This window comes from Chaetura pelagica, unplaced genomic scaffold (genome assembly GCF_000747805.2).
Source record: "Chaetura pelagica isolate M959 unplaced genomic scaffold, ChaPel_1.0 scaffold394, whole genome shotgun sequence".
NCBI classification, from domain to species: domain Eukaryota; kingdom Metazoa; phylum Chordata; class Aves; order Apodiformes; family Apodidae; genus Chaetura; species Chaetura pelagica.
In genome coordinates this window covers 1,684,335-1,708,542 of record NW_009952966.1, presented here as the reverse complement: position 1 = coordinate 1,708,542, position 24,208 = coordinate 1,684,335, and the positions used below count along the sequence as shown (strand labels likewise).

The 24,208-nt window shown below is 48.8% G+C and overlaps 1 protein-coding gene across 2 annotated transcripts in view; it reads right to left on the bottom strand.

Moving 5' to 3' along the window:
* The window catches only part of VEPH1 (ventricular zone expressed PH domain-containing 1), a 62,091-nt gene that overhangs the window by 4,687 nt on the left and 33,196 nt on the right, over positions 1-24,208 (bottom strand). Inside the window, exons 7-11 of one of the 2 annotated variants that reach the window (XM_009995711.1) lie at positions 23,458-23,667; positions 22,661-23,055; positions 13,603-13,742; positions 10,030-10,164; positions 6,191-6,308 (exon numbers count right to left, since the gene is read on the bottom strand). In XM_009995711.1, coding sequence (XP_009994013.1) covers positions 6,191-6,308; positions 10,030-10,164; positions 13,603-13,742; positions 22,661-23,055; positions 23,458-23,667 — 998 coding nt within the window. The remainder of the gene's footprint in view (positions 1-6,190; positions 6,309-10,029; positions 10,165-13,602; positions 13,743-22,660; positions 23,056-23,457; positions 23,668-24,208) is intronic. The other variant, XM_009995712.1, reaches the window with a different exon arrangement.

The window sequence follows — 24,208 nt, the reverse complement described above, 5'->3', positions numbered from 1 at the left end:
ATGGGACAACACCCCTGTCATCCCCTGAGCACTCTCTTGGAGGAGGATGTTTCCTCACCATGAAGTTTGGGGTCAGGAAATTACCATCTCTGCAGCATGTGGGTGGTAACAACATATTGTTGTTAGTATTTTCTCCCAAGATGAAGTGCCAGACCTGCTCTGACCAAATCTGCCCAGAGAGAGAGAGAGAAATCACAAAGCTGTGAGTGTGAGACACCCAACCCAGCAGCACCACGTGGCAGGATTTCCTCCAGTGTGCAGGAAGGAAAAGAGGAGAGAACTTCCCTTTGACAAAAAATGACAGAGATAGGACAGGAAAAAGGATTATTACTCCTACATGATAATAATAAGGGATTCATAAGGTGCTTTCAGAGCATGCTGACAGCTGGCTGAGCCTCTAGATGCAACACAAGAAGGTCTTGGTGTGAAAATGCAATTGCTCTTGTGCATCTACCTGGCTCCTGATCCCACAGGACTTGGCTCCACTAGTGATTCCAGTGCAGTGGGAAGATGCTTTAACCCAAACTGTGAAGGTGTAAAGTTCAGGGACCAGAAGATCCTGAGGTGGCTGGTGGTCAGGAATGCAACATGAGAAAGGAAGTGAATGTGCAATTTTGGCCTACAGTGGATTTTTATTGCCAAAATCTTTCAAAAACAGGGTTTACTAAAGAGATGGAGGTGTCTCCAAGCACCCAGTGGCTGGAGGCAACACTAGCAGAGCTCTTTTCTTGCACATCCACAGAGCAGCCCACAGGGAATTCTGGTGTCAGCTTCCAAAGTTGTCATAATAAATTTGATGCCAGTATGTCTGAGGGTCTGATCAGAAGAAAAAGATTCAGGAAAGATAAGAATGAATCTCTTTCCCAATATTTTTCTAAGCCCTTTTGCTTATTTTCATTGTGGTTAACTTCACAGAATGACTCAGCTGGAAGGGAGCTCAAGGGACCTCTCCTCCAGCCTCCTGCTCAAAGCAAGGTCACCCGCGGGGTCAGACGAGGTCGCTCATGAATTTATCCATCTGGGACTTGAAAACCTCAACAATATCTCTAGGCAAGCTGTTCCAATGCTTGGTCATCCTCGTGGTGGGAAGGCTTTCCTTTGTAGCCTGTCTGAACCTCTTCCAATTTATCCCTGTTGTCTCTTGCCCTCCCACCACACACCACAGAAAGAGCCCGGCTCTGTCTTCTTGGTGACCTCCTTGTAGGTATGGGCAGACCCCTGTGAAGCCCTCCTTGAGCTCTGCTTGCACCAGCCCTTGTCCCTCTGCACAGGTCAAGAGCTCCAGCCCCAAAACACCTCAGGGGAGCCTGTCCCAGACCTTCCAGGGACTTGACTCAGTCACCACTGTAGCCACTCAGTGCCTGCTGGGTGCAAAGTAGGAGTAAATGCATGGAGCTCTGCTAAGTGAGGAGCACCATGAGCAGATCCCAACTGCCTCTGAAAGGCAGAGCTTTGCTGCTCTGTCTGAGCTCTGCCCAAAACCCAGCCTGGGGACCCCCCTGCACTACTAGCACAGCCAGAGGATCTTCCAGCAATGCAACCAGCTGCCAGCTGGGCTGTGCACGTGCCTTGTACACAGAGGAATTACTGGAAAATTCTGCCTGGTTTTGATTTCCTCACCTTGCGCAGATAAGGACAAGCTCAAAGACTTCAGGAAAGGGACACAAGAATGAGGTAAGGCTGATCTTCCATGGGGTGACTGATATCATGGGAAACTAACACCGTGTATTCTCCTTAACTTGCCCAAGCAAAGATGGAGAAGGGACATGAAGTCTCCAAACAGAATTTCCACACAGCAGGGAAAGGGATAAAGTGATGATGTGTCCAGAGACAGACTGGAAAGAAACATCTTATCAGTGTGGTTAAATTACCTGAGCAATGTCCTGGGCATGGCATGGCTGTTCCTTCACTTGGCTTTTAAAAACCAGGTTTAGACATCTTTAGGAAAAGAAACTAAAGGAACACAGATCAAAGAGAGATCATTTCTTTGATATAAGCACTATTGGATTAGATTCTTGGGCTGTTGCCTTAGAGAAGGTCAAACTAGGTGATGACAGCATCTCTGGGTTTGAAGTCACTGTGGTGGCCTGCTGGGGTATGAGGAGATCTTTGAGCTCAAAGATACAAAAGGTTATGTTCACTACATATATTTGGTTATGTTTACTAATTATTTGCCATTACTTTTTTTTCCTGAACAAAAGAAAACTAAAAATATGACCCAAACTCTAAATGAAGACTTGTTTACTGTGATTTCTAGTGCTTCTTAAACCATCTCCACATAGAGGCAACCAACCCCCAAGTCAATTCAAACCTCAGTAGTGCCTGTTGGTGTAAATGTCCATTGGAATTCCTGTTTATCAGTTGTGTCCTGCCTTTTTTGCAGCACTACAGTGCACCAAGCTGCAAGTAGTTTGGGTACTGAATACAAAGTAAAAGACCCTCCAGACTCTTCCAAGATCAACTCAGAACAGATAAAACCCCCAAAGCATTAAATCTTACATTTCACAAGACAGAAAATGATCCACCAGAATTCAGTCCAATCCTGAATGATCCCAGTGATAATAAACTCCTCCTAACTGGAAAGCCTGGAGTGTGTGGGTGGCAGACGAAGATAAATGCAATTAACCCAAGGGAATATGGATCCACTCTCATTAATCACCACATGTAGCTTTGCTGAAAACCTGGACAGGACACATGACCAAATGCCACTTTTTCTAATTTTCAAGCAAGCCCTGTAGCTGGGGCACTTCAGTTCACTCGAGGACCCCCCCCCCTGCCAGCAAAGGATAAATGTGCTCAGGAGTCCATGTGGTGTAGGCTCTTCTGACCAAATTGCTTTTTTTAAAGAGGAATTCATCAAACCCCTCTGTTTGACCCAAATCGTTGCCCATGGGCACCATTTCTCTTCTGCAGCCCACAGGGATTACTGCAATTGCTTTGTGAGCTTCCAGCCCGGGGGATGTTCCTGCAATTCCCTCTCCAGCCACCGAGTGGTTTGACTGGGGGGCTTTTTTGTGCAAGAGCTGGTGAAGCCAAGGGTCAGGAGAGGAGGTTCTGTTGAAATGTAGCTCTTACAAGGCCAGCTCTTCCTGACAAGAGGCACCCACTGCCCTTGCCAACACCTCAAATGCCTCCTCTCTGAATGGCTTGAAAGGTTGTGATGTACAAATAATTAAAATGGTATAGGCTGGTTTTCCTGGCTCTGAGACCAGCCCCACAGTCAGGCTGCAGGCAAGGACCTGAGCAGATGAGCAGGACCTCAGGGAATGCTCTTCCCCCTTGGCTCAGGGGGGGCAGGGAAAAAAAAAACCCCAACATTCAGGATGATTTAACATCACTTCTGGAAAAGTGTGGCTGTATCAGAAATGATTTGCAATCAGAAGTGATGTGAGAAATACTTAGGCTTTCTCTGGGTGAGTTGCCACGTTGGGTAGATCCATTTCTGAAGCACAGCTGCCTCTTCCCTCACTAGCTCAGCCCCGAGTGGAGCCTGGCTCCAAAAATCCTCCCAGCTCCATCCAAAAAAAAACCCCCATCATTGATCAGGCATCCTCCAGCAAGGCTCTGAGGGATGATGCTTTCCTGAGTCTGGAGGATAAATGGCATCTTGCAACACGGCATCCAAAAAATGCAGCAAACCCCAACAGTAACAAAAGACACAAGACAATAATAGGAAAAGAATTTGCCTCTGAATTCCTTCCTAAAGAAGAATTTGGTTGCTAAACAGCATTGCTGAGAGGGAGAAATTGCCTTCTTGTCTTTCACAAGTATTTGAGGTTTCAAAGGGTCTGTCCCACTGTGGAATGAAAATAAAGTATGTGTGGCAGCCTTTACATTCTTACAGTTCTAGGAGGCCTCTGGATCTCAGATCTTATAAACCCAAAAAGACCCTGGAGTGCCCCCCACTCTGCCATTACTTTTCCCAGTTGGAAAAATCACCAAAGGTGAATTTCTCACTCACCTGCAGATTTTTCTCCCATTGAAAAATGCTTCCACTGAGCATTATCTTCCAAGTTACTTTCCTACATGTGACCTCATGACCCATCCAATCCTTTCTTTTCTTGGGCTTGTAAAGGCTTTTAGAGCTCAGAAGCAAATCTTGATATTCACAATGTGTCCTTATAAAATTGTCTTTACTGGGACAAAGAGAAGAATTGTTCACACAAAGGACACTTACAGTCCAAAAATGTTTTGTGCCTTGTTCCTCTTGCTCCTGACCATCCTCTAAGGGACTCTCAGTCCTGTCTCTAAAACGGGTAAATGCTGATTTTCTAGATGCTGACATTTATTAAAGGCTTCTCCCTCCTCCCTGGGGGATGGCAGCACAGGCAGCTGGGTGGCTGGGCAAGGAGGACCAGGCACCCTCCTTGCTCTTGGGTACTCGTGGTATGTGAGCAGAAGAAAGCAAAGGCTCCAGTCCTTGCCTCTTCTCAGAAGGCAGCATTTCACTGAACACCTCAGTCACCTCTTTGCATTTTTTTTTTCCCCCCATTGGGCTTTAGTTCCTATCAGAGCAATAATAATAAGCTGGAAAAAAGGAAAATCTCAACAAAGCTGTTTGTTTTTTCCATTCCTGGAATCACAGCATCATGGAATGGGGCTGGGTTGGAAGGGACCCTAAAGATGATCTAGTTCCAAGCCCCTGTCACAGCAGGGACACCATGTTATGTTCCCACCTCCCAAGGAGCACTGATGTCAGGCAGAGTCCACAGCTTACCCTGCTCGAGATGTTACCTCAAGTGCTCTGCAAACAGACTCAAGAGCCTCTTGTCAGTGGCCCAGAGACAGCCCCCACTCCTGTAAGCTCTTCTACTGCCCAAAGAGCACTGGGGAGCTCGCTGGGAGTCGCTGCCTGCTGTCAGTCCTCTATTGCCATTTGCCCTCCCTGATGTCCTGCTCCCAGCCCTTCTCAGAGCTCTCCTAGGAGGACATGGTGCTTTGGCAGGAGAGCAACAGGGAAGCAAGGGGTCAGTTGTCCTTTGATGTCTCCAGACCAGGGTCACTGGCAAAACCCATGGCATCAACAAGGAAACTGTGCCTTGTGTCACCCCCAAGGATCATCCTTGCCACCTTCATCTGGTCTGTTGGCTCTAAGACAGCTGCCCTACCAGCATAATCAGGAGCTTGCTACAAACACTCCCCTTTTTGGACTAGTTAAATGCCTTTGGAAATTCAAAACAAAGCTATTTCATTAAGCTTTGACATTTTATGCAAGACAGGGGCCCTTTCCTTGCAGCTTGACATGCGTCTGTCACTGATGTGATGGACAAACCCCAGCAAAACCACAGGACTCAGATGAAATTTCAGCTCAAAGCACAATTCCTTTTATGTTGGTTGAGTCCCATGAGAGGGGTGGAAGCAGGAAGATGGTCAAACACTCATGAAATGAGCACGGGCCACCTGGCCTGCAGCACAGGCTGGTGCCACTCTTGCAAGACTAAGTTCAGGGTTGATGAAACACCAAGAGATGTTGCCTGTTCAAATAAACAGCTGGAACAGCCAATTATTCCAAGGCTTGGCCAAAATATTCAAAATTCTTGGCCAGAATGGTGCAGGCTTTTACAGAGTGGCAAAAAAGATCTAAGGAAAAGGCCAGTCCTCTGGATTTCAGTGCCCTGATCTAAACCACATGGGGATCAGAAAGCTGCAGAAAAAAGGTCACCAGGATCTTTTACCTGGGAAAATGTGGATTTTTCCACTTCCCCTGTTTTCTAACGTAGCTGAAGCACTGTGGTTGCTCTGAAGCACTGTCTTGCTGCTAAGTGCAACCCTACTGGAGGTATAACTCTGAGAAAGAGGACATGAATCAGGTCTGTAGGCCAATGTCCCCTGGCGTGTGGCACCTCTGCTGCCTCCAGAGGAGCTGGTCCAGCAGATGCAGCTCCCTTATCTGGACACTGCAAGATGGTTGCAGGTCCCTCCCACCCCCCAGGGGTTTATAGTCATGCAGATTTAAGAATCTACACGAACTTCTGGGTTGTAGCCCTCTAAGGATGCACCAGTTAGGGTTTGTGCTTGACACTAGATCTCCCCACAAATGCTGGGATGAGTTTACGGGCAAATTCCAATTCGGACCTGCATTGAAATGCCTGTTTTATGGGATGGAAACGCTGTAAAGGTGGCCTCCCCTCTTCCCCAACCTCTGCCTCCACCACCACACGCAGCCCTGGTGGGAGGGCAGCCCACCTACCTGTTGCCCTCTCGGGGTTGTTGCACATGAAGCACTGCCAAGCTCCTGCCTCCTCGCTGTAGCCGAACAAATCAAAGAACCTCACTTCTTCCAGGTGCATCTGCACGTGCTCCAGGTCCTAGGCCAACAAGCAGGAAAACCAAACTCAGGAGGTGAAGGGCTGCACAGTTAACAGCTCGTAACCCCGAAAGCAGGGAGGAGCAAGGCTTGATTGTTTTGCCCTGTTTGCTGCTCTTTCTACATTGCTGAAGTTCTTGTTTTCCCTTGAAGGGGAACTCTGTACATGCAAGGAACTCAGCTGGCTGCTGTGCTGTGCAGCAGCAGCACCCTGCAGCTCCTCTGAGGGCAATGGACCTGCTGGCCTGAGGCTCCCTGCCTCCCTTCTGGCACTAGGTGGTTGGAGCCTCCCTGGGCAGGTCCTGGGGAGGGATGGACCTCACCAACCCCCCTGGGGTCTCCTCCCTGCTGTGGGCCCTGATGGAGGGGCAGATGTTCTGCAGGGGATGGCAGACCAAGGACGTGACCAGCAACACACCCTGTCCCAACCTGCCCTCATCCTCCTCCTCATGGGGCACCCGGGAGGACACGGGGTGGACAAAATAATGACCATGCTGCTCTCAGTGGGTCTGTGCAGAACTGTGTAAGGGTATATGGGTCACACTGAAGAGAGAGCCTAGGAGCTTCTCTGTGCTGTGAAAACATCTTTTAGTGGCTGCAATGAGCAACTCTGGACTGAAAGAGAGCAAATATCACAGAAATACCACTGCAGCAATCACTCTTTTCCACTCTGTGCTCCAGGACGCTTGAAATAATCTGAAAACAAGCCCCTTGTTTCAGGAGGGGAAGCAGAAGGGAAAAGCCTCACTGGAGAGGGTTATCTCATCCTCATGTTCCATCACCCTGAAAACTTCACTGTGCAAAGGCAGAGCTGCTTCCTGCTGCACAAACCCAGGCAGAAAACTAGAGAGGGGGGGAAGCACAGAACCAACAATGGCTTCAAAACGTTCATCATCCTCCAGCAAGGCTGCTCAACAAAAGACTCTCTGAAGGCATCACATGGGGCTCGTAAAGCAGTCACCATCTCACTCCTCTGACACAGCATGAGTCAACACAAAGAATCCAGCAAGCAGCCCCAAACCCAGCTCAGCTTTTGCACCGTGGGCCGCGCGCGCTTCGATAACGAGCTGTGGAGCAACCGAGCGGAAACCTGGCAGCCTGCACATCTGGAACTGCTTTGCTTCTGGCACCTCCTAAGCCCCGTTGCACAAATATTTCTCGTGGCACGGACAGGCTGCCCAGTGAAACACGCCGTGGGTTTTGTGAGGCAGGTATTGGCTGTGGTTCCTTGCACGGCCAGCCCGGGCCCGACCTCCCAAAGCCCTGACACTGATGGAAAGCTGAAAACATTTCTCAGAATTTACTCTGGACTTTTTTCCTCCAGGTTTGCAAAATGCTTTGGAATACGTATTGAAAAAAAATAAATAAAAAGAATAATAAAAATGTCTAAGTTCATTTATTCTGCAGAAATAATGCATCAATGCACTCACAGACACGGAGGAATTTACTCTGGACTAAACCCTTGATGCAACAGATTTTTTTTTTTCCTCCAGGTTTGCAAAATGCTTTGGAATACGTATTGAAAAAAAATAAATAAAAAGAATAATAAAAATGTCTAAGTTCATTTATTCTGCAGAAATAATGCATCAATGCACTCACAGACACGGAGCGGCTGCCCAGCCCTGGCTGTGCTGTGGTTCTTGCTGAGGGTCAGACCCTCCCCATGTGCTCCCAGCACCAGAATTCCTCAGTTCTGACAAAGGCTTCAGATATTGCTGTGACACGATGCATGAAACCTAACAGAGGCTGTGACAGATGACGTGGGTGCTGCACTTGCCTCAGCAGATTTCCAGCCATTCCCGACTCAAAGGGCTGCGCTTGCTGGAACAACCACAGCCCCATCCTTGTGCTTCCTGCTCTGCTGGCAGAGGAATCATGTTCACAGCTACAGCAATTTTGTCAAATAATTCAGGATGTTTGGAGTTCTATTAGCAATGGAAAGAACTTCTGAAACAAACAGTTCAGATTGGAGTGGGAGCTCAGTCTGTCAAGCAGAGTAAGGAGCAGGCCACGCCAGGAATGCTCTGGCTAGGTTTTTTGGGAGACCCAAAGGAAACCTTCCTTACAGCAGGCTCAGGTCTTGCTCACAGAAAACAAAATGGGATTTTTTTTTCTCAGCAAACTGGATGGAATTGGCCCTAGAAACAAGCTCAGGTTCTGTATGAATAAGCAAAACCAAAGCTGAGCAAGTAAGTCCAGCAGCACATCATGGAGACCAGGGCTGAACATTAAAGCTTCCTGCCATTTCAGACATGTTACATCTGCCTGAGTGTGTGCAGCCTCCAAAGGCTGTTGGGCAATCCACAGGCTCCTGAAGCTTCCAAACCTCAATCCACTGCTTAATTCACTCACTCAGTGAAGATGAGTATCTCACTTCCCAGCTCCGCTATTTTGGGAACTCAGAGATTGTTCCTGTCAGGGAGAGAGAAGAGTTCCCAAAATAGGCCAAACCCAAGGACCTGAGCTGCAGTAGGATTATTCAACCCATGTGCTGGAGACTAATCCCATTTCTAGGGTGTTAGAGGTGTTTTCCAGACTGTGTGTGCACAATGCCCTACATCTGACCTTACCCACCAAGACATGCTCTTCCCTAAGCTCCTTCCTCACCCCAAAGTCCTTTAGACTCCACCAGCTCCAACTTCCCACTAGTAGACCTTGGCACAGACTCAAGTTAAGCCAGTACTGAACAGAGGAGCAGTTCTAATGCCTTCAGATGAGTCAGGCCAGGACCTCAACAGCAGCTAAAATATTCCATGCAGGCTCCACTGGGTCTAAGTAAAATTAGCCTGTAAACTGGGTCTCTGATAGGGGGATCCCACTTCAATGCAACATTATCCTGGGGGCTCAGAAGGTGTTTCTAACAAAACTCCTGTTTTTAAACTCAGCTGTGACCTTAGTAACTAACTTAATCTCATTCAGTCAGACATCTGAGAGAGTTTGTTAAACTCACATCTGACAATTCATTCCATCCGATGGTGCTGGATGGAGATGTCCAGGAATAAAGAGACATTGGCTTTACAATCCTGCAGTGTCCCTTTCCCAGGAGCCTGACTAATAGCTTGGAAACAGCATTCACTGAAATCCTGGGGACACTAAACAGCTTTGAAAGGGTAATCTTTTAAACTGGTGGGGGTAACTAGTGGTGCACGTGCAAATGATCATTTCCATAAAATCCCAGTCTGTGCTTAACTGGGTGACTGGCCAAGTGGCTGCCAAGCAGCCCATGGTGGCAGCTCAGCTGAATCTAGAGTTTGAAACAGTGAGTAGGGAAAAAAAGATCAGTCTGTAGCATCACTAGTTCTCCCCAGGTCAGGAAAAATCCCCATAAAGCACATAGGAGGGGGTGGAGAACAAGCCTGGAGACCTTTCAAAGCACAGTATGAACCAACAACCAGACCCTGGGGGAGGTTGAAAAGGTAATGGCTGGTGAAGGTGTTTCAGGCTCCCCACAACCAAGTGCTTCACACCAAAGGAAGGTGAGAGCCACACTCCAGGGATCACCCTGTGGCCATCCAGGAGAAGAGGACTGGGCATGGCAGCAAGTGCAAATGCTGGGGAGCTGCTGGAGCTAAAGGGGAGAAGGGGAAGGGGCAGGGAAAGGGGGTTTGATTTTCATCGTTTGAAGCCTTGCTGTGCCAATTGGAAAGTTCTTTGTGCAGTTGTTCTAAAAGTCAGGGCAAAGGTCTATTTTCACTTATTTTCCTGAGCAGAAAGCAGCTCACCTTCTGGTGGGGAAACGTGGACTGGATCATGGCAGTTTCAAAACTGTGTGTCCCCTTGATCTGTGTCTTCTCCCACAGGGCCTTAAGGGCTTGCACAGAGTTACTCTCTATGGACAAAGGTTCTGCAAACAAGCTCTGAAAAAAAATGTTGAGAAAACAGGATTTGAAGCTTTTCTTGCTTGTCCATTAACAAAGGGCATCTCGTTCTCACAGCATCTTGTTGCTTGCAGGCATGCAAGTAACCAGAGATTAGTTAACTTCTGTAAGGAGTTAGGATGGATCAATACACACACAAGTAGAGAAATCCTCCAATATTTCCCTTCCTTTGGGGCTTTTTTGTGTTGCACATGATGTGTCTTTAGGGCCTGTGGCTCACCAAGGCTTATCTCTCAGCTGCCACCATCCACAGCCTGCATGTCCTGTCTGTATTGACACACTACACTTGTCAAAACAGGAGCAGCTTCTGTGCAGCAGGTGGAGATCTCCCTGACATCCATCTCTGTGGAAAAGACAGATCATTTACCAGTTAATGCCAGGAGCTGCTTAGCACTGCTGCAGGTTGGCATACATTTTTTCCCCCTGTTCAGGGAGAGTCACAGCACTATGTTTTCCAGTGGGATGAAATGCAAGAGAAGAAACCCAGAGAACATGCTCAGCCCAGGTTTGGCTGACAGATGACAGGGATTTTCAGGTCCTGAACTTTCACAAAACAAGATGAAACCTGGGCTGGGTTGGGTGCTTTCACCTCCAAAGCCCCCATATCCAAGCACAGCAAGGAGGGCTGGAGCAGCTCTGCTCTGGGGACAGGCTGGGAGAGCTGGGGTGTTCAGCCTGGAGAAGAGAAGGCTCCAGGGAGACCTTAGAGCACCTTCCAGTGCCTGAAGGGGCTCCAGGAAAGCTGGGGAGGGGCTTGGGACAAGGGCAGGGAGGGATGGGATGAGTGGGAATATTTTCGAACGGGAAGAGGGGAGATTTAGGTGAGACATAAGGAAGAAATTCTTTGCTGTGAGGGTGGGGAGAGCCTGACCCAGGTTGCCCAGAGAAGCTGTGGCTGCCCCATCCCTGGCAGTGTTGAAGGGCAGGTTGGATGGGGCTTGGAGCAGCCTGGGCTGGTGGGAGGTGTCTCTGCCCATGCAGGGGGGTGGAACTGGGCGGTTTTTAAGGTCCCTTTCAACCCAAACCAGTCTGGGATTCCATGATTCTGTGATTTTGCTGCCTTGAACTATTCTGGTATTTCAACAGCGTGAAATTCTTCCTTGTACAAGCTGGACACCAAGGCCCTGTTGCAGAGACCCTGCTGTGGCTGGCAGGGCTCAGCACTCCTGCCTCTTCTGGAGCTGCCGATTGATCCTGCAACGCAAGAACACATCTGCACCAGGAGCTGAGCTGGGAGTGCCCCAGTGAATCCCATTTTCTGTATTCCAGGGATATGATTTCACAATACACACAATGTCCTTTTGACAGAGGTTTCCAGGAAGGACGTCCCTGCTTCTCTTTCTCCAACAATCCTAACCCCAGTGTCTGGCATCCAGCTGACACAGACACACTTCAGTCGGACTCCAACCAGGAGCTGGATCAGGGCTCTCAGGCAAGGCATTTTTTCCAGCTAAGCTGTCAGGAACAGCAGCCGGGTCAGTCCGAATTGGAGGGAGGAGCAGGCAGCTCCAGGCAGCCCCCAGGCACCAGGAGAGGGGCTGCCCACTGAGCTCCTGGTTGGCAAATGGCTGAGGGAGCCCAGGGAAGGTGTTGGAGAGGGACAGGCTGGGCAGCCCCTGCCTCACTGGTGCCACTGCAGGGCCTGACACTGTCCTGCCTGCTAAGGGAAGTCCAACAGGAATCACAGAGCACCAGAGGATGATTTCAAGGAATTAAGCTGTGATAAGAAACACCCTGTCTATCCCATAACCCCTCTAATGTCACCCCTTCTTCTAATTCTATTCCCTTCGTTCATCATCACTTACACTGTAAGACAGTTTCTCAGATCTCCACCAACATCTGCTCCTCTTCCCACTGCTCTGCACTAATAATGTGCCTTTCCACAACTTCCAGCTGAGGGTTTTCAAAACTATTCACTAATATTTTTAAATTGCACAAAAAGCAGGCTCATGAAGTTAAGGATCTGAGGGAAAACGTTTCCTGGCTTTGGCTTTTGCAGAATTCCACAGCACACAGAACGTGGAGCAACTGGCAAAAAAGGAATAACAACATTCTACCTGGCACTGAGACCTTCAGAAACCATGTATGTCACCTGTCTGGGAAGCTCTGATGGATTTGCTGAAAATTACATTTTTATCACCAGCCTTTCATTTAACTTATTATTGACACACGGTAAGTACAATTCATGTCAGATTTATCTCTTGCACAATTTCACAGGTTTAAATAACATTATCCCAGGGCTGAATCCAGTGCTCTGTGTTTCATTTAATAACAGTTATAGATCCAGTACTTCAAAGCTTTAGGATTTTGAACAAAAGAAGCCCAGAAATTACCTGACATTAAGCACCATCCTGATGCACAAAAGGCTCCAACACTCACTGCAGCCCAAGAGGAACCTTTCTTTGTTTCCCCATAAAAAAGGACATTAAATACTGTGTTTACAGCAGATTTGAAAAGACACAAACTGAACTTCTTTGCTTCCTTTACTCTGCTCTGTCACTGTCCTCTACTTCCCTGGCCTGACCTCAGCTTCTGAGCAGCCTTGTTCCTCACCTGCAGCAAAGCCCACAAACAGGCACCTCTGGGTCCAGAGGAACCACTTCTTGTCCTGAAGGACCCAAACACTCCCACTGACCTGCATTGGTTTTTTGTATCTGGGAGCAAACACAGGGAAGAGCAATTTGAGCTGTTAAATTCACAGCATCACTCTCTGTGCATGTTTTAAATTTCAGAGCAATCCTTTGTACTTCCCAGGCTGGATCAGGGTGGGATGAACTGCAGGGAACAGCTCTGCAGAGGTGAAGAGACTGAACCTAACTATTTTAACACAAAACCATCTGTTTCATCTTGCAGTGTGAATGCAGGGTTTTCTCTTACAATTTCATACTATTTGTAACCTGTTAGGAAATGCCACATATGTCCAAACACTGGGTGGGATTTGGGAAGGGCATTAAACAGGAGAGAATAGCCTTAGGGTTGGTAGGAGAGCAGCACTGATCAGATTTGCAAGTCCTGCTCAGGCAAAGCTTGTGCAGTAAAAAATCCCTGTGGGTGCTGGACCTGTGACCTCCACCTGCAGCCCTGGGGCCAATCCTGCTCTCCTGGAGTCCCACCACAATGCTCTGGCTGGTTTGCAGGGCACCTGGGACTCACTGCAAGCTTTGCCTAAATGAGAACAGTAAGATTTGGTCCCACTTTTTTTTTTTTTTCTCCCCAGATGTTGTAATCTCTCCAGACAGTTTGAAATTGGTTGTATTTCATAGAAATAGAAAAGTTTATGAACTGCTGAATCACTTCAACCTACCCTAATGACTTTCTGAGAAATCACAAGGGTCACTAAATGCTGTGGACTGGGAGTGGATTTCAAGAGATGAACCGTGGAAACATTTTTCCCAAGCACAGGGTTATGGCAGGTACCTGCTGGAAGAGGAACATGATGTGGATCCAGAGTGGGGGCTGCTGGCTGACCAGGGTGAAACTGGATTTGCTGTAGAGGCAGTAATGGCCCTTCAGGGGACAGCTGAAGAGCAGCTTGGCCACGCAGCTTCTAACGGTGTCTGGAGAGAAATGGACAGAGTATTAAAATCAAGCAGATAGAAGACAAAGTAGGTGAGCCAGGCAGGGCCTGGGCACACATTCCCACCCTGGAGGCAGCTCAGCCTGGGGCAGCTCCTGCAGGAGGGCATGGCTGGGGCCGTGCCCTTAAGTCCAACACACACCAGTTCAGTCTCCCCTGCTTTAAATCTCACACAGCAAGTCCTGGCTGCCAAGTGGCAGAGCTGCAAGGCAGGGCATGGTCAGGCTGCTCATCTTTGTGCTTTCTCACAGGCTCAGCACAGCTGTTCACACTTCTGGAAGCAGACAGCTCTGCCACAGCTGTGCAGCTCTTACGGTCAAGAGCTTGTTGGGAACAAACATGTCATATGAGGAAAGAGTCACACAGGGGCCTGCCAGCTGTGGGACCTCACTGACACCTTGTGAAGTGCCCATGGGGCTGGAGGGGTGCCCCTGCCAGCCAGGAGCAGGCTCCCCCAGCCCTGGTGCTTCCCCTCTGCCACCCACCCTCCAGGAGCCAAAAGATGCACAAACCAGTTTACAGCACTTGTGTGCACGTGGAGTGTTTGCTGTATTGAGTCATCACCAGAGGCAACAGGGTTTCAGAGAAGAACCCTGGTGAGCACTGCCTGAGCCCTGTGTCACCATGGATGGGCAGCTCCTCTTCCCACCCACCCAGGAGCCCTGGCCAAGCCCATCTCTCCCTGAACCTGCCATGCAAGGATGCTCTGCCTCCAGCCTGGCTTCTAGGAGCTCCAGGTCCTACAACCCCCACTTCTTACCAAGTGTATATACAGACAGCCAAGCCACCCTGCAGTGCCTGATGAGCCTGCCAGACTGATCCTGAAAGCCACCAGTGCCCACCTCTCCTGGGGGCCTGTCCTGCCAGCAACCCAGAGGCAGAGCCAAAGCATTTCCAAAGAAGAACAGGAGCAGGGTGGGCTCCTGTGGAGCTGGCCAGGTGGGTGGGGAGCTGAGCTGGGTCAACTCTGCTGGGAGCATTACTCAGAATCTCATGCTGCCCTGGTGAGTCACCGTGCAGCAAAGGTGCAGGAATAAAATGCTGGAAGAAAATATTCCAGCTGGAAAAAAGGAGTTGTAGCTTTTTTAGGAAGTGCAGCTAATGGGAGGCAGTTCAAACAGCACAGCCTTCTGGAGCCACAGACCATGGGCACCAGCAAGGAGGATGACTGATACCAGAAGGCAGCTTCTCTGTTCAACACCAGACCATCTTGAAGTACTAATTGGTTTTGATGTTTTTCATCTAATCAAGATGTGAGAGCACAGGAGAGAAACATAATAAATTCTGTATTTCACATAAAAACACCACGTGTGAGGAATGAGTTCACCAGAGCTAAAAAGATGGGTCCCTTGAGCAAAAGTATCAGTGGATCAGCTTGTCACTGAAAACACAGAAAATTCAAAACTGGGATGTTGGAACCTGCTGAAGATGCTAGAGAGAGGCCAGCTGGCTGTTAGGCTGGGGGAAAACTTCAAAAGCTGGCACGTGGAAACCACTTTACATCCTTTGACAAAGCTGCTGGAATTTGCTGAGCAAAGGAAGTCACCAGCACCACGCAGGGACTGCAGAGCTCAGTGAGACTGCACTGGAGCACAGGAGGGGAGAGCTGAGATGGAAAGACACAGAAAGATTGAAGTTAGAGCTCTCAAGAGCCAGTGGAGTCACTACACGTGCTGTGGGGAAACACACGGGCCAAGATAACACATGTTGGAAGTGAGCACAAGAACCCACCCAGACTGCACTAACTGCAGAGCACCAGGTGAGGAAGCAGCTCTTCTTCCTCACAGGGGCCTTGCCTGGTGCCAGCAGCACCAGTGCAGCAGCTGAGCTGGGGGTACCTGCAAACCAAGGGGGTGGTTCGTTCATCTTTCATCACAGGCAGGTGCACAAGCCCACGTGGGGCCAGAGGAGCAGGGCTGAAAGCAGCAGCAAAGCCAGAGGCACTGGGAGGGCAGAGGGTCTGGCAACAAGAAACCCATCTGTAGTCATCTCCAGAAAGTGCCCTGAGCAGAGGGCAGCTCTGAAAATGTTCCCTTTGCTCTGAGACAGAGATGGAAAGAGGAGCTGAAGTGGAGCCACTGCCCTTGGCTTCACTGAACTTACCAAATAAAGAGGGTGTTAGGAAATAGGAGACTCTGTCCTCTGCTGTGGGCCTGGACAAATGGATGTGTGATAGGAGAACGTTGCCTTGAAGAAGGGAAGAACCTGCATGAAGTGGTGGCTTGGTGCCAAGCCCTGGGCACTTGTAGGCTGCTCTTTGAAGAAGACAATGCCAAGCCCTGTACATTGACTAAATCCTACATCCTGTGGAATGTGGAAGTGCTGTCTGGGTCATGTTGATCCCCTGAGCCCATAGGAAACACACTCACCTTAGCAGGGAGAAGATGGGGCACAAAATCCACTGCTACTGGATTAGCAGCTGTGGGGAAAATTTGAGTTCAGTCTAAATTACCCAAGCCAGTAACCTGCCAGTGCTCATGTCCAGTAGAGAAAAAGAGTTTGAGAAACTGAAGGGGTTAATTAGAGTGACCCTAAACCCTGGGACATATTAAATGCACAAAAGTCAATGAGGTCTCCAGTGAGACTGATGACTGAATGTTCTTCCAGCAGCATGGTCCAAAGGAAAGAGCCCTGCTTTATGCATCACAGATGCTAAGAAACCATCTCACCCAGAAAGTAGAGGCTTGGCCTTGGTCCATGTGTGCAAAAAGTGCAACTCTTCATTATGGGAAATCACTCGTAGCTAAAAGAGACCATGAACCATGGAGTGCCCGGGTGAAAAGAGGTGGAACAGCTCACCCTGACTTTGCCTGGTGAGGAAAGATGAATTTAGCTGCAAAGAAACACTCTGGCAATCAGTCAGATACAAGAGGCAGGAGAAGCTCCTTGCCCTGCAGCAGCTCCCCCAGCACACACAGCTGGGCAAGTGACACTGCTCCAATGTCAACTAAAGGTCCTTCTGATGTGATTTAAAGCCATAAAGTCCCCATTGTGGCAAAGATGGATCTGCAACTCTTTACAGTAATTGGTCAGAAGTATGTAAGGGGCAGAGGAAGGAAAAAATAAACCAATTTCCTTGAGGACATGAAGCCTATTCAATTAGTCACGTTCAAGCCCCACATTTACAGACTCTAGAACCAGTTTGGTACTTTAAAACCTCCTGTTGCCTTTAAAAGTGCAAAGCCAATTTGCAGCAGGGTGTTTATGCCAACTTCTGTATCACAGAGTAACCTGTCCCACCTGAGCTAACTTAGGATCTATGGGAACACCATTCCAGGCACCCAACCTGTGGCTCTGAGGGCAGCCCTGGGCTGGGGCTGTGGGCAAAGAACCAGCCAGAGACAGGTTTGTCTTGTGTCTATTGGAGAGTGGTGGCTCTTGGAGCTGGATGATGGATTAAACATCTTCTCCACGAAGAAGGAGGAGGTCTCCTCCTTCCTCAGCCCAGCTTTGGCTGGGAGAGTCCAAGGAACACAAGGAAAGGATCTGACAGCCTGCAGAACACACACCAAAGGCAACACAAGGCACCAACCAACCCCCTGCAGTCACCAAATGGCCCCGATGGCAGAGACTGATCAGAATCCCAGGGAAATGCTCCTCCAGCCCAGGAACACTGCTCACCACATCTGTTGGCAAGACTCAGGCTTCAATAAGCAACAACTTGTTTTTCCTACAGGAAACAAGAGAATATATGTTGCAATTTTAAATGTCACTCCTAAATGGGTGTGCCTGGGGAAAATAAAGAAAAAAAAACCAACAAACAGAAGAATGTTGGTAGAGTTGTTAATTGTTGTTTATTCCAGCTGAACATGCTGGGCTAAACCAGGAGGGACGTGGGCAAGTAGGCAGAGAGTCACTGGTTCTGGGAACAATTAATGTGTTATTTGATTTACATTGGTAATCCTTCACTATTAAATAAAATCTGTTAATGGGAGTAAAAGCATGCTCATAAATTTCCCAAATAGAATGAAACCCACCCATAAAATGAAACCAGGGAATAAGAACTGGATGCAACTTTTTAAATTTCAGTTTTAAACCTTTTTCAGCTTCCTCAATTTCCTTCGCCCAGCCTCTTCAGTTTGGTTCACAAAGAAGTATGCAGACAATAAATATGTTTATAGGAGAAAAGGGTAATTTTTAAAGCACTCAGCTTCAAGAAATGCTGATTTCTTTTTTGTTTTTTTAACACCACCAGCTCTGCACACATACCATGACTCAGTCTAGCAGATTTTGCCCCCAGCAATTTACACAATAATGAAATGGGAAGGCAGCAGGATTAGGGGGTGTGACCAGCCCCCACCGGGCACTCAATATGTTGAGCCCACACCTGAGTGGCAAAAGCCACATTTGACAACACAGAGATCAGCTGAACTTTATAACCCCTCATCTTCCTGCCCTGCCCCGTTGGGGCAATGACAAGCCAGTGCCCTTTGGGAAAGCACAGCAGCACAGTCTGTGCCACACTGTCCCCTCCTCAGCAGCACAAAGCATTTCCCTTTCCCTGCCTGTGTCAATCCCCAAGTGCAAATTGCAGGAGAGTGAGGGCCTGGGAGGACCCTTTGGTCCCTCCTGGTCCAACCCCAAAGCCAAAGTCCTCTGGTTTGGCTTCCCCCAGGAGCCTGGTACCATCACCCACCCAGCTGGAGTCTCCCAGCTAGCAGGTTAGGGCTTGTGGAGAGCAGCCTGGTCAAGGGGATGCTCCCCACCCAGGTGCAAAGCACCTGGGATTTGCTGTGCTCACCCACGTGGAGGCAGCAAGTCCTGAGCATGGTCCTGCTCCCATCACACTCCCTGTCATGCTGGGAGCTGCTCCGTGGTCTCATGACATGTCACACTGTGCTGGCCACCCCCTGAGCTAGCAGTTCCCTGCTCACTGCCAGCCTCACACTTGGGATGCACTTGAAGTGCCAGCCCCATGGAATCCAATGCCAACTGGTACATTTGTGGCCCAGCAGCAGCAGAGCTCCTCCCTGCAAACCCTGGCCCGAGCCTGTGCAGCTTTGTGGTCCCACCAAAGGAGCAGAGGTCCATCTGCTCCAAATCAAGGTTTGGCTTATGGAATGCTGGAATTTATCAGCCCAGTGCAGGGGTGAGCACTGCAGGGGAGCAATGAGCTTTTCCATCTCCACCATCATCTGGTACCGATTATCCCAGCACAGCATAAAACATAATAACAAGCAGAGCTGGGGCCATTGCACTGCAACCTGCCTCCCTGCCACCTCCTCCTCTGCCAGCATTCCCTCATGCATCCCATAAGTGTTTGTGTTTCCTCCTGTAGGGCACGGAGGAGCCAGGAGAGACTCACCACGACCATGATGAGGGTAGTTTTCATTGCATGGCATCATGTGTGGAATGTGGTTTCCCAAGCAAGGGCTGAAGGACCCACCAGAGCTCCCTGGGCTCAGTCCCTTCAGAAAGGAGGCTGGGCAGGCTGGAGATGGGCAAGTCCTTCAGTATCCTCTACACAAATACATTATCAGCTGCTTTCTTTCCAGCAGCTCACTTGACACCCACTGCTCTGAGCTGCAGGGGTGAATGGTGCCATTTTTACCCTAAAGAGCAAGTAAACCTAGAGTTGGAAAACAAGGACCTGCCCTGAAGTTATAACCAAATCCAGCAGCCCTACAAGCTGGTGTCTGGGAGCCACCTGACAGCAGAGGCAGGGTACACATGGCCATGCACTTGAGCCACCATCCCTACACATCTGGGAAACTAGAAGAGCAAGGCAAAACTCATCCAAGGTGCATGGATGAAGGTGAGACCCAGGGAGGTGAGAGCAGGGAGGTGAGAGCCTGGCAGCTGCTCCAGAGCCCAGTGCTCTGCAGTCACAGGGTGATGGGGCCACACCAGGGTTCTCACCTGTCACCCACGCCTCCCAGAGCAACTGATTCAAACCCCTGACTCCTCAGGGAGGAACATGAGACCTAGGAAAGTCTGTTCTTCAGAACACCCTCAACTTGACCATCTTCTTAGCCCCAGACGTTCTGGCCAACATCCCAGTCTTACCCCTCCTTCTGCTGTAGGATCCTCCCCCAGTTCCCAGCTCTTCCTCTGCCTGAAGCACATGCAACCAAAAATAACAACTGCTCCATGAGATAACAGAGCTGAGGACATGTCAGCTTTTCAGTGTGTGTAGAAGGCATCTTCAAACTGTCACAGACAGTCCACAGACCCACCCTTACAACTCTTAACCTGGATCCCTTCACAGCTGTAAAATCAAACACTTGAGTTAACGTTACAGAAACGTTGACATATAGATAAAATAAATAAATAAAATGAGCTTATAAATCAACAAGGAGACTGAAAAAACACACCCTGTAAAGCAAAAATATTTTGTGAGGGCTAAGACCTGCAGAGCAAATGTCTGAATCAGTAGCAAAAAAGAAAATTTGCAAATCACAGCCAGCATTCCAGAGCAGAGGGTACAACCCAAGACCTGCAGGGGACCTGGAGTGGTCACTGGATCTGCTGCCACCAGCACCAGGAGGGCTGGGGACCTTGGAGCTGTAGAAGCAGCAGAGCAGGCTGACAGTGTGAGGTGAAGCTCAGGAGAAATAAAACCTTAGGGTTTCCTCATCAAGGCATGAGGAAAACACAGGCATGTTTCAGGGAGCACCAGCCCCCTGCAGACGTGCCCCATCTCGTGGCCTTGCCTCACCCAGGCCAGCTTTCCAGGCTGCCTCAATGTGCTTTCAACCTCCTCTGCCAGCTCAAGCCAGGCAGCTTTTGCTGCTGCTGAAGCTTGATCTTTTTTTTTTATAGTGGTATTTCAGCTCATCATTTCTTGCCCCATCCAGCACAGGCTGTTCCCTTAACCATCTCGCACATAGCTGGGAATTGTTACCAAGTCCTTCAGTTTTCTCCTGCTTTGCTAAAGAAACCAAGTTCTCTCAACGTTAGTCCTGTCAGAGGTGCTGGGATGGCCATTCTGGTTCCAGCCAGAGCCCCACCAGTGCCTTCTCCTGGGACTGGCTCACCAAGGGAGAGTCAAAGCTGTGAGTAAGGACACAAGAAGCTCACAGCCCTAACCTCCCTCTTGCTAGCTCTGGATATTACTAATTGTTAACATTTTCTTGCTATTTTCTAACCGTCTGATTTGAAAAATAGAACAGATACATTTGAATGGGCCCTTCTGACTTCTGGGAATGGTAGAAGTCCAAAAATGTTTTTCATGGGGTGTTTATTTAATATCTGAACTATCAAGAAAGCTGTCCCCTGCCTCATGAGCTGCCTTTCTTCAGCACGTTCAGAATGAGTCACATACATCTCCTGTTCTGCACGTGTCCCTGCTCAGGGAATTTCCCTAAGAATGCTAGTTGAGGATTTTCAGGAAATTACAAGAGTTTGAATGAATTTAGAAATAGTCAGATGCTTAGAACATATCAGAACAGGTACTTCAGAAAGGAAACTGAGCGATAGATTTTTAAACATCCAGCAGATTGTATTTGATTAGTGCAAGGTCAGAGCCTTCAGCACTTCAGCCCCAGATTGTTCCCTCTCATGTTTCCATCCTAATTTTATGAAACAGAAGTTTATCATTAATTCGACCAAATAACTATTTCAAATAGGAAACTTGGAATGTCAGGTATTTAGGAAATCCTTCAGAAATGAGCTTTTCAAGTATATCTAGTTACATCCCTCTTATGAGTGGAAACTGCTTTTCAAGTTCTTGACCACTGGAAAAGGAAACAAGTATTTTTAGCAACAAAAACTGGTATTTGATGGACCTGAAGTGACGTCGTATTAGAGGATGATGTGACTGAAAATTAGTTCAATGGATTGAGTCTCCTACACTTTGGAAACAACATGGCTTGTTGAAGGACTGGACTGTCAGCAGGTGAGTGCACACAACTCATGTTGGAGGGAACGACTGTGCTCACAACCCAACCCCAAGTACTGACCTCAAAAAGGAGTGTATCGAGGACCTCTCCTGCAGGGTGGCACCCACCTCCCCTGCAGGCCCACAAAACCAGCTGGGTCGTGCTGGAAAACCAACACCCACCCTCCATGGAAGCAGAAAGCATCAGCCAGCCCTGTGGGAGCAGTGGGACCCAAGCCAAGCCCCAGCCCTGGGGACCTCGCTCTGCTGCCCCTCCCAGCAGCTTTGTGCCTGGACCTGGGGGTCCTGACCTGCCTCATTCCTGGTGGATCTTGTGAGCCAACTGATTGAATAAAATGATGATAATGAGGAAGGAGACACAGAACTGCTCAAGACCAATCCAGCAGGCCAACATACAGCCTGGACCTGGGGGATGTCCCCTTGCCTGCCCTGCCCCCCCACAGCTGCCATTTCACCTCCCTGTGTCTGGTCCTTTCCCAGAGGGCTCAGGGTTTGTTTTTGTGCAACAGCCAAAAGGCAAATCCAAGAATCCCAGACTGGTTGGGGTTGGAAGGGACCTTAAAAACCACCTAGTTCCAACTCCACTGAATGGACAGGGACATATCCCACTAGACCAAATTGCTCCGAGCCCCATCCAACTTGCCCTTCAACACTTCCAGGGATGGGGCAGCCAAAGATTTTCTGGGCAACCTGGGCCAGGTTCACACCACCCTCACAGCAAATAATTCCTTCCTAATGTCTGACCTAAATCTCCCCTCTTCCAGTTTAAAGCTGTTACCTCTTGTCCTATCACTCCATGCCCTTAGTAAAAAACCCTCCCCAGCTTTCTTGTAGGCCCCTTCACATTCACCTTCCCAGAAGCCTGAGAAGGATGAGGGCTGCACTATATCCCTGAAGGAAAACAGTCTTGGAAGACTCTTCCACTCCCATGACATGGTTTTATCAACCTAATGTTTCTTCCCATCCACCAGCTCTGTGCTACCCCCTTGCTTGAGCCCCGAGAGGACTTTCAGAGCAGTGTCACACTCCTGGCAGAAGGGGCAGCTCAGTTCTCTTACCTTCAATGATGCACTGGTCAGGGACAGGAATCCTCCTCCCCAGCTCCATCACATACGCTTTCACTTTGCCCAGGTTTTCCTTCAAGTGCAAGTAGAGCTTGTCCTGGTATTCCACAGGGCTGGTCCCTGCCTCTGCACTTCCTTCCAGGGCCTTTTCTTTTGTAGATTCCAGCAAATCTGCTGGTTCTGTGTGGTCAGAGCTTCGGTGTGAGCCCCAAGCCTGTCCCAGGGGTGTCCCCGCAGCAGCGGCGCGGGGAGGCGGCAGCTCCTGCTCTGGGCTGAGGCAGATCTCGGAGAAGGACATCCCAGCAGACAGCTCCCCGTTCTCCTCCTCCTGGCCACCCTCTGCACTTGCCCCCTTCACACGGACTGCATGCAAAGCCAGGCTTTTGGACCTGGGAGGAGAGAAGGAAGGGAAAAAGCGTTTAGGAATGGAGGGAAGACACAGAGCTCACCCGACCGCGCGCTCTGCTCCGTCAGCCCGTTCACCAGGAACTTCTCAGTCCAGGACTGGAGAAGGGGCTTTATGGATCACATCATAAAGCTGCCATCCAGAAGCCATCTAACCAGACCACGATCCAGCCTCCAGTCCTTCCTTCCCCTTGTCTATGCATTAAATAGAAAACTTAGGAAGACTTTATCCAGCCTTGGAATCCACAGACACGAGACGTGGTTAAAATTTTACTCCCATCACTCCCAGATACCCTGCAAGTGGACCAATTTCTCAGTGTTTGGATAAATGTTTATCACCAAACTGATACTTGTGAGAACCACTCCCATGTTTTACAGAGCCATACCTGTTAAACCTCATGTCCTTCCTTTCTTCTCTAGAAACCTGGCCTAAACTGTATCTCCGCACTGAGCCAGGGGTGCTGCTGTCAACATTTATTTTCTCTTCAAAAGCCTGTATTTTAACTTGAAGCTTCTCATCTTCTTCATTTCCATTCATAACAGACTTTAAATCATCCAGTGGTGCAGGGGACTCTGTTTCCATATCATTTTCCATCCTAAGGAAGTAGAAAGCAGAGATTTACCTCTGGCACAGTGTGTTCATTATGATGCTGACACTGCATTTCTGCCCCTGACCTGTATTATCTAGCTGGTAAAATAATTATGTTTCAGCAGAGATTCCTTAGAGGTTGATTAATCATCTTGAGAAACATCATCTAGAACAATTTCTCTGTCAGATGTATCAGAAACATTGAACATCTCTGACAACACTGGATTAGAAATCACATGTGCTGGATCTGAATAAGCAAAACCCCAACTCCCCAGCAGCCCCAGAGCAAAAGTTTTTCAACTAAGCTTAAACAATTCTCTCAATCTTGCTCAACAGTGACTTTTTACATTATTTTCATAAGCCAAAATTCAAGCTAAATTGCAGAGTTTACAGAGGTCTGCGGTTTTCAAGGTCTGACAAAAGTACATTCAGTTCCTACTGAATCTTTGCACTTTCTGAGTGAGAAAAGCATCTTTTAAAACTCGGCACGTGGGGAGAAACAGGCTCAGAAAAAGTCCTAAGCAATGAGACTGAAGTCAAAAGGGAAA